At 44.8% G+C, this 13274-nt stretch overlaps 3 protein-coding genes across 4 annotated transcripts; 2 read left to right on the forward strand and 1 right to left on the reverse strand.

The window, feature by feature from the left end:
• Positions 1-496: 496 nt before the first annotated feature.
• LOC131127585 (zinc finger protein OZF-like) lies at positions 497-3587 on the reverse strand. Of its 2 annotated transcripts, none has more exons than XM_058069629.1 (2): positions 3055-3587; positions 497-2659 (listed from the first exon to the last, which is right to left on the reverse strand). In XM_058069629.1, exons 1-2 carry the CDS (start codon positions 3461-3463, stop codon positions 1311-1313), a joined length of 1758 nt encoding a protein of 585 aa, XP_057925612.1. In that variant the 5' UTR covers positions 3464-3587; the 3' UTR covers positions 497-1310. The 2 variants fall into 2 exon arrangements, with proteins under 2 accessions (XP_057925612.1, XP_057925613.1); XM_058069630.1 differs by having other exon boundaries at positions 3181-3583.
• A 1184-nt stretch (positions 3588-4771) lies between these two features.
• On the forward strand, positions 4772-7922 carry LOC131127604 (gastrula zinc finger protein XlCGF57.1-like). Its single transcript, XM_058069662.1, has 2 exons — positions 4772-5283; positions 6558-7922. The coding sequence occupies exons 1-2, from the start codon at positions 5100-5102 to the stop codon at positions 7721-7723; spliced, it is 1350 nt and encodes a 449-aa protein (XP_057925645.1). The 5' UTR covers positions 4772-5099; the 3' UTR covers positions 7724-7922.
• Positions 7923-8057: 135 nt separating this feature from the next.
• On the forward strand, positions 8058-13255 carry LOC131127625 (gastrula zinc finger protein XlCGF8.2DB-like). The gene is made up of 3 exons (XM_058069692.1): positions 8058-10524; positions 10905-11222; positions 11358-13255. The coding sequence occupies exons 2-3, from the start codon at positions 11119-11121 to the stop codon at positions 12157-12159; spliced, it is 906 nt and encodes a 301-aa protein (XP_057925675.1). The 5' UTR covers positions 8058-10524; positions 10905-11118; the 3' UTR covers positions 12160-13255.
• The last annotated feature ends 19 nt before the right edge of the window (positions 13256-13274 follow it).

A 13274-nucleotide genomic window follows, 5' to 3' on the forward strand; every position in this document is an offset into this window, starting at 1 on the left:
ACCACGGCCCACACTTTGGGAATCACTGGCCTACACCATGAACCCCCCCCCCCGCCGGTGCAGCCCTGCTGTTCGTGTGATGATGCCTTCAAACGCACCGGTAACGTTACAGTACGCCTGCTAGCTGGCTCTGTGTGGTGAGTCTGTAGAGCTGGTCCATTGCACCTCCTGTCGGCCAGGTTGGACCAAGGCTGTACCCTTCTCTCCAGCACCCTGGAACAGACTTTTCCACGGAAGGTGGCTGAGGAGTGTGACCCCCCTGTAGTCGGAAAACACTCTCCGCTCACCACCAGCCCAGTCTGCCAATCCAGAGGTACTGCTCCGGACTTCCATGCAATGTTGATGAGGGTCCCACACGCCATACATGCTCCATAGGACTCCTTCTTCAGCCTGATGGCAGCCCAACCTCTGGTGTCCACCATCGGGTGGGGCCCTGCCGCCACCGCCACCCTTTCCAAGACGAACCAACAGAAATAACAACTTTCCACAAGTCGGCTCGCGTAGAACATGATCAACAGCTTTTACTTCCAGACAGAAACACATTCTGGCCATTCAAATACATCATTTCTGTTGTAACACTATCCATACACAATATACTCATGCATTACATGTACATTACTGTACTACAAAGCCCTCTGCTCTTGGGACTGACCCAGTCATTACAGTAAGTGTACTATTGAGTAGTTACTGGGGAACTAATGAACAGTTTCTGAGAAACTAATGAGTAGCTACTGATGCTAGGGAACTAATGAATAGTTATTGGGAACTACTGAATAGTTACTGAGGAACTAATGAGTAGTTACTGGGGAACTAATGAGTAGTTATTGGGGAACTACTGAATAGTTACTGGGGAACTAATGAGTAGTTACTGGTGAACTAATGAGTGCTTACTGTGGAACTAATGAGTAGTGACTGGGAACTAATGAGTAGTTATTGGGGAACTACTGAATAGTTACTGAGGAACTAATGAGTAGTTACTGGGGAACTAATGAATACGACGATGATGGGTAACTCCACCTCCCTGTTTGACGCCTCACTGCCGGATGCCTTTTAACGTCACGGCCAGGTCAACAAGACGGTAGATGTCGAAGTATCGAATGCATGAGGACATGAGCGCTATCGGCGGCATGAAGGGTATATTGAGTGCAGCATCGACGGTGGCTGCAGGTTGGCGATGAGCAACAAACTCTCTCTCCATCCAACCTTTCATACGGCAGAGCAAAGGAGGAACCAACACACTGCGTGTCGCTTACAATACCCGTGCCATCTACGCACATTTCATGCCAACGTTCTGGTGTCATGCTGGAGGTTCACGCATCATCAGGGAGATGATCGTCCTTGTCTGAGGCCGATCCCCCTGCGTGCGACCTCATGTGATACACCATGCCTGACCTGTGAGAGAATCTTTTGCTACACTTGGAGCAATAAAAGGGTTTTTCTCCTGTGTGCGTTGTCATGTGTGATGCCATGGTGGACCTCTGAGAAAATCTCTTACCACAAACTGAGCAGCTGAAGGGTTTTTCCCCAGTGTGGGTCCTCATGTGTGACGCCATGTTTGACCGTTCCGAGAACACTTTATCACAAACTGAACAATGAAAGGGTTTTTCTCCCGTATGAGTCCTCATGTGTGATGCTATGTTTGACCTTTCAGAGAATCCTTTCCCACAAATGGAACAACTAAAAGGTTTTTCTCCAGTGTGTTTAGTCATGTGTGATACCAAGCACGACTTTCGAGTGAATCGGTCCTCACAAACTGAGCAACTAAAAGGTTTCTCTCCGGTGTGGGTCCTCATGTGTGACGCCATATTTGACCTATGAGAGAATCCTTTACCACAAACTGAACAACTGAAAGGTTTTTCTCCTGTGTGCATTCTCACATGTGAGTCCAGAAGTGACTTTCGAGCGAAGCCTTTGCCGCAAACGGAGCAACTAAAGGCTTTTTCTCCAGTGTGTGTTTGCATGTGTGTCGTCAGTGTGAACCTGTGAGCAAATTTACTGTCACAAACGGAGGAACTGAAAGGTTTTTCTCCAGTGTGTGTTCTCATGTGTCGCATCAAAGTGGACCTCATGGCAAATTTTGAGCCACAAAAGGAGCAGCTAAAGGGTTTTTCCCCGGTGTGTTTTCGCATGTGCCGGGTCAGTTTGCTCGGGTGAAAAAAGTTGTTAGCACAAACCGAGCAGGTCAAACACGTTTTACCCATCTTCTTTTTCGAGTGTTTGTTGTCAGCGTGAGTCCTCGTTTCTCCTTCAGAGTCTGGATCGCCGCTCGGAGCTTCCTCATCCTCAGGAGAGTGTGATGTGTGTTCGCTATCTGACAGCGAAGCTGAGAGCTTGACTGAGAGTGGTTCTTCTCCATCATCTTCTATCTTCACAGGGACGTGGGGAGGCTGGACATCTTCCTGCTTCAAGGCGGAGCACCCACACTGCGGCTGAGGTAGACGTTCTTCTCGATGACCAATTAGCCGGTGCACATCTGAAGCACACGACCGACGTGAGGACTCGGGTGGCTCTTCAGTCTTCACGAGGATGACGGTCAGAGGCAACCTGGTGAGATCGGCCTCCTCCTCCTGCTGAGTGACCCACAGATCCTCCTGTTCCTCTTTAATCAAGGTGCAGCACCCCACCCGTTCTTCTTGACAGCCAACCAGCTGCTGGACGTCTGCAGAACACAAAGACACTTTAATCAGAGGTTAGGGTGCAGGAATGTGTCAGGTCAGGTAGGGGCTCAGGCAGAACACAAGAAAGACCCAGGTCATTGTGGTGCATGAGAACAGCAGCAAACATGTTAACAATAAACATGGAAATCATTTTACAACAATAAAGGGAAAAAAGTCAGACTGCAATGAAAAGCAGTCCCAATTTTTCCAGAATAAACTCACTCATTTTAGTGGCAGAGGTGAAATAGGGGGAATGAATTAGGGGAATGAAGTCACATAAAAAATATGTATGGATGTGATATCACCAATATCGTCCAGAACGCACACATCCGGAGGGTGGCGTTATTGCATCCACCGTTAAAACAGCAAGAGAAAGAAGAAGAAGAAGACCACCCACTCATATTCCCATTGGCTGTTGAGGTGAAATCAACATGGCGGCCGTCCGTCTGCGTCTCCGGAACCATAAGTGACATTTTAGATTCTTCCGTGCAGCTACGGGATCTTCCCGACAGGAAGAAAATACCTTCAAGTCGTGGCACACTTCCATCCTTGCTAACAGCTTCCAGTTGTTGTCGAAGTCGCTCCTTCTCGTCTCTGGTTCCAGAAAGTTCCCCCTCGTAGGACGCTACGGTTCTTTCAAACAGCGCCAATATCTCCTCGGCCGCCGCCATTAGTCGCTCCTTCACCAACTCTTTCACTCTCGTTCGAGAAGGTTCCCCTTCGTACGAGGCCGTCGTTCTCTGGAACCTTGCAAACACTTCATCAGCCGCCGCCATTAGTCGTTCCTTCACCAACTCCTTCCACATTTCCGAGGTTTTGGAGCTCGTCGCCTTCCCCCTTTGTCTCGCGTCTGGTGCTTCTCTTCGTCTTTGATGGGGGTTTTAGGCTCATCCGTGACGTCACACTACTGCTATCTTGCGGTGGTATGGAAAACTGCCCAAATTGGAAAGAAGGGAACCCCGGCAGGTTCTGGATAGCCCGACGCTATGTTAATATTATGGGATGCATTACGGTCCATGCTCAGTTTCTGACTCATCCTTACCACGTTTATCTCTTAATTATGTCTTTCTTATCGTAATTCTAACCTTTAATCTCATAATTAGGGGCGGCACGGTGGTCTAGGGGTTAGCGCGCAGACCTCACAGCTAGGAGACCAGGGTTCAATCCCACCCTCGGGCATCTCTGTGTGGAGTTTGCATGTTCTCCCCGTGCATGCGTGGGTTTTCTCCGGGTACTCCGGTTTCCTCCCACATTCCAAAAACATGCTAGGTTAATTGGCGACTCCAAATTGTCCATGGGTATGAATGTGAGTGTGAATGGTTGTTTGTCTATATGTACCCTGTGATTGGCTGGCCACCAGTCCAGGGTAGACCCCGCCTTTTCGCCCGAGGACCGATGGGATAGGCTCCAGCACCCCCTTCGTGAGGATAAGCGGTAGAAAATTAATGAATGAAAGTAATTATCTCATAATTACTTTTAATGTCAGAATTATGCCTTTGTCTCCTAATTATTGATTTAAATGGCGTAATTATGACTTTTATCGGCTAATTATTGATTTAAATGTCGTAATTATGCCGTTTATCTCCTAATTATTGATTTAAATGTCGTGATTATGCCATTTATCTCCTAATTATTGTTTTAAATGTCGTAATTGTGACTTTTATCTGCTAATTATTGATTTAAATGTCATAATTATGCCGTTTATCTCCCAATTATTGATTTAAATGTCGTAATTATGACTTATCTGCTAATTATTGATTTAAATGTCGTAATTATGATTTTTATCTGTAATTATTGATTTAAATGTCGTAATTATGCCGTTTATCTCCTAATTATTGATTTAAATATCGTAATTATGTCTTTCATCTCTTAATTATGCCTTTCCTACCGCACAATGAAGACTTTTGATTACATAATTTTTTTTATCTCATCATATTGATTTTTTTTAAAAAGTAGAACAGAACACATACAATGAACATACAAAGACTATGGACACACAACATTGGCAAGAACTTCAACTTAATTCCAGAATCAAAAAAGAAAAGGATAAAGTAAAGCAAAGTAGTAAAACACAGCTAAGTAAGCAAAACACACATATTAAAGAAAAGAAAACAAATAAAGAAATAAAAGTAACTAACTGGGGGTTCCCATTAGATTCAACACAGTAATGGTGTTTGATAGTTCCACATCTTGTCATAATATTAATTTACGGAATAACGGATTAGGTCAAACCGGATGAGCAACAATCTGCCATTTTGTTACGGTACGTCGGATCTTTAATTTGAGCTGTTGTCGCCACCGCCGCAATAAGGCGGCCACATAACGTCAAGGAGGCTTGGCCGAAACCCCCGGGGAGGAAAGAAAATGGCGGACGACTAACACCGTTTTGGGGCAGACGCGAGAGAAAGGACGAGGGCTGCTGATTATAATCGAGGATAAAACATGTTGATGTTGAAAGAGTTGGTGAAGACGCGAATAATGGCGGCAGCCGATGAAATATTGGCGCTGTTTGAAAAAACCGTAGCGTCCGACGAGGAGGAACTTTCTCGAACGAGAGAGGAGAAGGAGCGACTTCGACAACAACTGGAAGCTGTTAGCAAGACTGGAGTTTTGCTACAACTTGAAGGTATTTTCGTGCTCTTTATCCTTTTGGCACACTCTAGCTTGCAAGGAAGGCTCTATGTGGCCGAAAATGTCCACAAATTGCCTTTTTATTCACTGAGCTGAGCTGGGCGACCGCCATGTTGATTTAACTACCAACCAATGGGAAAACGACACCGAGGTCATGTGACGGGACTTTGTTTCTCCTTTGTCAACTCTTGTACCTGTCCACATTTACACGTGAAAATAAGGGAATTCTCAGCTAATAAGACCGACCTCCAACCTTCCTGTTCTGTCCAAGATTGGAGAGATTCTGCACGTGAATCACTTCACGTCCTCAAGACTCCTACACTCCTTTCACTGCTGGCAGAATTGAAAAAGCCCTTAAAAGGGATGCTCCAAACAGGGGCAGGGACATCAAAATAAAACCACTATATGAAATGTATAAACACACCAACCTCCACATCACGTAGACCAGGTCTACAGTCTTCCCTCCTTCATGGCGCTCCACCACGACGACTCCATTTCCACCCAGTAGGATGCAATGTTTTCATAGGTAACCATCTTCTAAATACACTCTGGCATCATGAGAGCCCTCTAGATATGATATAACACCCCTATAGTCAACTTTACACTCCTATTACCCAAGATAGTAGACATATAGAAAGCCTGTTTACCACCTTCTAAATAGGCATTTGAATATGATTAGAGCCTTCTAGACATGAAATAACGCCCCTCACCTTTACACTTCTATTACCCAATATAGTAGACATAAGAGTGTGCTAAGTATCATAAGAAGCAATAACAATGTTCCTTTGTCAAACAAGAAGGGAGTTGAACTTGTTCTTCTAACATTCTCATGTGACAGCTGGAAAATAGTTTTTCTTTGATTTAATCTTATTACGTCTTTTAGAAATCTAATGTGTGTTTTTGGTTGGCCTGTCAGGAATAAACCATGAAAATGTGTTCCGCCACCACAACTCTTTTTCCTCACCAAGCTAGCGTGTTAATGGTGCATTTCAAAGGAAATTCAGGTATGAAATTGTGTGTGATAAAGGAAACCAAGTCGTTTTTCAAATTGCTGAAGCACTAACAATGGCGTATTTTCTGTGCCTGTGAGGAGCACCACAACCACCAGAAACAAAAGCAGATACCATCGTTTGGAGCCATGTTTGTGTTAGCTAGTGCTTGGAATATAGCATCCTTTAGCTGAAGGCACTAACGTGAGGTCCGCGGTGGCGTTACGTGGCGTGCGTGTAAACCGGGGCTTCCGGACTTTGTGCCATTTGTGTGCTGCAGACATCCAGAAGAACGTCCCCCTCAGCCGCAGGGGGGGGGGCTCCTCTTTGAGGCAGGAGGATCCCCAGCCCCCCCGCCTTAAAAAGGAAGAGGAGGAGCTGTGGGTCACTCAGGAGGGGGAGGGGGCCGATCTTGCCACGCCGCCCCTGACTGTGGTCTCTGTGAAGACTGAAGACCACAAAGACCTTCCTCGGCTGTCAGATAGCGAGCGCACAGCGTCTCACTCTCCTGGGGATGGAGAAGCCTTGAGCAGCGATGCCGACTGTGAAGGTGACACCAGTCGTCACGCTGACGGAAAACACTCTGAAAAGAAGACGGGTAAAAAAGGTTTGACCTGCTCGGTTTGTGTGAAAAGCTTTTCTTTCCCGAGCCTTCTCACTGAACACATGAGAACACACACGGGAGAGAAACCCTTTAGTTGCTCAGTTTGTGGCAAGAAATTTGCTAAGCGGTCGACTTTGGTGCGACACATGAGAACGCACACTGGGGAAAAACCTTTCTTTTGCTCTGTTTGTGAGAATAAATTTGCTTTGAGGTCGACTTTGGTGCAACACATGACAACACACACCGGGGAAAAACCTTTTAGTTGTACGGTTTGTAATGAACGATTCTCTCTAAAGTCCAAAATTGCATCACACATGATGACACACACAGGGGAAAAACCCTTTGGTTGTTCGGTTTGCTTTGAACGATTCTCTCGCAAGTCTCATATGGTATCACACATGAGAATCCACACTGGAGAAAAACCTTTCATTTGTTCAGTTTGTGGGAAAGGATTCGCTCAAGGGTCAAGTATGGCATCGCACATGAAAACACACACTGGAGAGAAACCTTTCAGATGCTCGGTTTGCACTAAAAGCTTTTCTCATAAGCACAATTTCACTCAACACATGAAAACGCACACCGGAGAAAAACCTTTTACTTGCTCAGCGTGCGATACAACATTTTCCCTTAAGACAACAATGCTGGCACACATACGGACGCACACCGGGGAAAAACCTTTCCCATGCTCCATCTGCGGTAAAGGCTTTCCCCGTAAGCATCATTTCACTCAACACATGAGAACACACATGGGTGAAAAACCATATTCCTGCTCACTCTGTTGTAAAACATTCACACGGCAGGACAATTTGACTGCACACTTGCGCACGCATGACAGACAGTAGTCCTGCTCACTTTGTGCTCAACTATTAGTAGGTGTGCTTGTAGTAATACTACAGGTCATACTGTGAGTATATCAGTGATAGTGAAAGTGTGTTTGTGTTTTATTGTATTGTAATAAGACAGGAAGGATTCTAGTTTATTCCTTCATTCCATGTTAGCCACGTGCTTTGCAATAAAGACCATCTTCATGCTCACCAGGAACCTTCTTGGTTTCATGACCAGGCAGAGGATTCTCAACTTGCAGCTCTTCTTTCTCCCTCAGTTCTCATCTTGAGTGTTCTTCAACACCGCCACAAGATGGCGGCGGAGTGACGTCATGCATGCTTGATGTCACATATAGGAAACAATAAAAGGAAATACCACATAATAAAGGATCAAAAAGATCTGCTGTGGCGACTCCGTAATCAGGAAAAAGCCAAAAGAAACAAACAAAACCCGTTAACCAGCTTCTAAATACAATTTTAACATTATTAGAGCTCTGTGACCATGGAATAACTCCCCTATAGTCACCCTTACACTCTTAGTGCCCGATATAGCCAACATAATAAAAGAAAATAACACATAATAAACTTGTTAAGCAGCGTTTTAATTAAATTACACCCCTAATTAAAGAACACCCCTATAGTCACCCTGATACCCTTACTACCTGATTTAGTCAAAATAATAAAAGGAAATAACACACAATAAACCAGTTCAGCAGCTTCTAACTACACCTTTAACATGATTAGAGCTCTGTGACCATGGAATAACACCCCTATAGTCACCCTTACACGCTTTGTACTCGATATAGTCAACATATTAAAAGGAAATAACACATACTAAACCCGATAAGCAGCTTCTAAATACACTTTTAACATGATAAGAGCTCTATGACCAAGAAATAACACCCCTATAGTCACCCTTACACCCTTACTACCTGATTTAGTCAACATAAAAGGAAATAACACATAATAAACCAGTTAAGCAGCTTCTAAATACGCTTTTAACATGATTAGAGCTCTGTACAGATGAAACAACACCCACCAGTCACTTTTACTTTCCTATTACGGTAGACAGGACAGAGAAGAAATGTTATCCTTCTACAGCTGTATCTCCACGTCACAGCTAAACCTGATAGCTTTTTTTATTTAGTGGTTACTTTTTGGCTCCTTCCTTCATTTCTACAACACTGATCAGCAGCAACACAAGTTTTAAGTTTTCCATTCATAAAAGATAAGACACAGAATTTTGCCAATAAAACATGTACGTGATGTACACAATGACAATCTAGTTCCATTTATGTTCATAATATGAAGTGTTATGTATTTACATAATGTCAAATCTCTCTTTGAAGAACGACTTTATGTTCAAACGCTGCTTACATCAAACTCTACTCACCCAATTCTTCATCATTCATTCACGAGGGTCGCAGGGTGCTGGAGCCTATCCCAGCTGTCTTGGGGCAAGAGGCACCCTGGACTGGTGGCCAGCCAATCACAGGGCAGATATGGACAAACAACCAGTCCCATTCAATCCTATGGAGTCGTCAATTAGCCCAGTGTGGGAGGAAACTGGAGTACCTGGAGAAAACCCACGCACGGGGAGAACATGCAAGTTCCACACAAAGATGACCGAGGGTGGAATCAAAATCTGATCTCCTAGCTGTGAGGCCTGCGTGCTAATCACTTGCGCACCCTGCAGCACCAAATAAATCAATACTTACATTTACGAACAAACGAATACATATTCATTCATCAATACTCATGCTCAATTCTGTGACTTTTGCACCGTAATGTTGACTTTTTGAAGGGCAAGATGGAAGCGTGCAAAGGATGCTGGGATATGATGGGCCAGAAGGGTTGGTGGCAATGCAGACAGGAGGACACATTTGGTAGGTACATAGCTACATGAGTAGTGTCCCCCTTTTAACAATGTACAGGCACCCAGCACAGCCTTAGTTCTATTTTTAACATTCTCCATTGAAATGTATTCCCAATAGTTTCCCATAAAGCTTGCCATCATTTCTGCACTCCCAGCAGTACCAAATCCCATGGCTACATCCTTCCGTCTACTCCAGTATGCTAGCAAGTCGGTGCCTTCTCAGGTGGTATGGTACTTTCCCTACCTCGATCTGCACTGCTTCCATCAGCATTGGTCCAATTGCCCATCCTGAATGCGTTGTGTATATTTCTTCCTATTTTCAATAAATGTCTTTTAGCTGCAGCGCCATACGCAGAACTTCCATAATCTATGGTTGCTCTTCTCCAAGCCTCCAAGCTCTCCATACTGTATGTATGCACATCAATGATTGAAGATGATCTGCTCCGCATTCTTTACCAGTAACAGCTTTTTACGTTCATCTACTACCTACAGACTGTCTACAGACTTTACCTTGTGCCTTTCTGATCCAGGCATATTCCAATGTATTTAATACGTCCACTTTAACCGTGTTTTCTTTGTTATGCCTTTTTCTTGTTAAAGGCCACATGGCATGATTAGTCTTCCTCTCCGATGCAGCCGCAAGGTGGCAGCAGCGTGATGTCACCCTGGCGGCTTTGCGACTTTTCTGCCGTAAAACGGCTTCTCTGCCGTAAAACCGCTTTGGAAGTCGAAAAAGGCGGAAGTTAGCGTCTCGAGAGGCGATACCGCCACAAAATGTTGATAAGGGAGCGACCGATGGCGGCAGTTGATGACATATTGGCGCTGTTTGAAAGAACCATATCGTCCTACGAGGAGGAACTTTCTCGAACGAGAGAGGAGAAGGAGCGACTTCGACAGCAACTGGAAGCTGTTTGCCAGACTGGGATGATGCTACACCTCGATGGTATGTTTACATGTGCACTGACCTTCTACTTCATCTTTTAAAATACTTTCTGTCACCAGTATGAGACGCGGGTGAGAAACTTAGTTGTTATGTCAATCACCGTCTCCCTACCAGAAGGACATCGTCCAGATGGCGGCCTATGAGCTTGTACTACGTTATTTAGCGATGTTCCAAAAGTCATATTTTAGCCATGATGTGCGGACGAATTTAAAAATGTCATGTGTTCATATGATACGGGGTGTATTTGTTACACATCATGTCAACTTGAAGCCTTATGTGATGGAAAATGTATATTTTACAGGTATAACATAGGTAACACATTATCTTTTTATGTGAATGACTTTATAGCCTTTTGTAGAGCTTCACCTTTTGTATCCTAGCACATCCCGGTGTCCCTCCAAGGGTAGTGGGCCCAGCAGGAGGCTATCTTGGGGTGACGAATAAAGCTCCCCTTCCAGGACAAGGGGGCATCAGGAAGTCCCGACAAACCATGCCAGAAGAATGGGTGCAGGCTAACCCCATACATGAGGGCGGCATCGGGGGGAGTGACAAGAATGTCTCCCTTTCTATTGTAACGTCATTCATTTGCATGCTATGGAGGATAAGACTTCTCGCCAAGAGGCCGCTCTTGGCCAGACACCTACAGACCGCCATGAATACCGAATAAAGGTGTTGTCTGACCCCTTTGTTTTTCAAAGGTAATAAAAACCGCCAACGTTCTCTATTTCAGACATTCTCTTTCCTGGTTAGGGTTAGTATGATACTTGCAACGCCTCAAAAGTCATGGACCAGAGGTACAGGACAAGATCATTTACTGTCATGTCTATCCGCAGACGTCAAGCCACAGCCCCCCCCCCCCCTCCCCACCTTAAAGAGGAGGCGGATGTCACCACGTTGCCACTAACTGTCGTGTCCGTGAAGACGGAAGAGCATGGAGAGGAACCCCGAGCAGGCGAGCACGCCACGTCACGCTCTCCTGAGGATGAAGAAGCTCTGAGCAGCGACCGTGAAGGCGACACAGGGACTCACGGTGACAACAAACATTGTAGAAAGAAGGCAGCTGTAAAATGTTGGCCCTGTTCCATCTGTGCTGAAAGCTTTTCTTTCAAGTGCCATTTGACGCAACATATGCTGACGCACGCAGGAGTATGCTCAGAGGCCCACTTCGACGAGACACACAGGACCCACACAGGAGAGAAAGGTTGTACGTTCTCCGTGTGCGGGAAAATATTTAGCCAAAAGCGTTATTTGACGGTGCACATGCGGACACACACGGAAGAAAAACCCGTTAGCTGCTCAGTGTGCGCTAAAAGCTATTCTTATAAGCGTTTGCTGAGTCAACACATGCGAAGGCACACGGGGGAAAAACCTTACAGTTTAGATCAGGGGTCGGGAACCTTTTTGGCTACGAGAGCCATGAAGGCCAGATATTTTAAAATGTGTATCTGTGAGAGCCATATACATTTTTTAAACATTGAATGCAATGTGCATTTTTATGTAAGACCAACAGTTTTAGATATAATGGGCTCTAATTACGTAGACCAGGCACACTACCCCACACCAATGGGGTGTGGCCAGCACACTTTCGTGAGCAGCGCAGTGTATAATAATAAATCAAATACTTGTTGCCATTAATACAACTTCTGCTGCTGCATGGTTTTGCACCGTACTCTGTACATGTATTTCATTCTTTTGGCCATCTTCGTTAGAAGGCTTAGTTCTGCAGCTTTAGCTAGGTGACTATTTGACTAAAGGAGGAAAGTTTATATTTACATGTTGACATCTCAATGACCGAGGTAGACTACCGCATTACCCAGTAATAATCGAGTTTTGGTGTTTGACCTGGAAAATATCATCAGGAAAGATAGATATGGTTGGTCGTATTGCAGTAGAAAATAAATGGACGGATTAAAATGCATAAGAAAGTTGTTGATTTTGAATATTATTTATATCATTTCAGTGATGTTTACTTTAAAATGTTAGCAAAAATACATTTTTATTGTGGTAAGAAACGCTTGAGAGCCAGATACAGTCATCGAAAGAGCCCTACCTGGCTCCCGAGCCATATGTTCCCTACCTCTGGTTTAGATTGTGGTGAAAAATTTGTTCAGCGGCACACTTTGACAAGACACATGAAAACGCACACAGGAGAAAAACCTTTTAGTTGCTCTGTATGTGGGAAAAGATTCGCGCATAAGTCCACCATGTTATATCACATGGCGACACACACGGGAGAAAAAGCCTGCGAGTGCTCCGTTTGTGTCAAAAAGTTCTCTCTGAAGAGCGGTTTGGTTCGACACTCGAGATCGTACACGGGAGAAAAAAACCCTTTAGTTGCTCGGTTTGTGGTAAAAGCTATTCCAAGAGAACTCTGACGTCACACATGCAGACGCACGACGCAGAATAAGCCTTTTCCTGCCCGCTTGGCATCCCAGGGTCATCAAATCATGCATGTCGCGTCATGATGTCTACCCTCCCTGTGATAGTTACACGGTGTCTCTGAACGCAACCCTCCATGGCTTCTAACAAAAGTTACACGGTGTCTTTGAACGCAACCCTCCATTGCTCAAGAAGTTCCATGGTGTCTTCGAACACTCCATGGCTCCTATAATAAGTTCCACTGTGTCTTTGAACGCTCCATGGCTCCTAATAAGAGGTTAGGAGGAAGTATTCTTCTTGTACTTTGTATATTTGCCTTGCCAACGTTCTGTGCAAATAAAGACGAGTTGGATTGTCAACATCTTTGCAGC

This window comes from Doryrhamphus excisus, chromosome 4 (genome assembly GCF_030265055.1).
Source record: "Doryrhamphus excisus isolate RoL2022-K1 chromosome 4, RoL_Dexc_1.0, whole genome shotgun sequence".
Lineage (NCBI taxonomy): Eukaryota > Metazoa > Chordata > Actinopteri > Syngnathiformes > Syngnathidae > Doryrhamphus > Doryrhamphus excisus.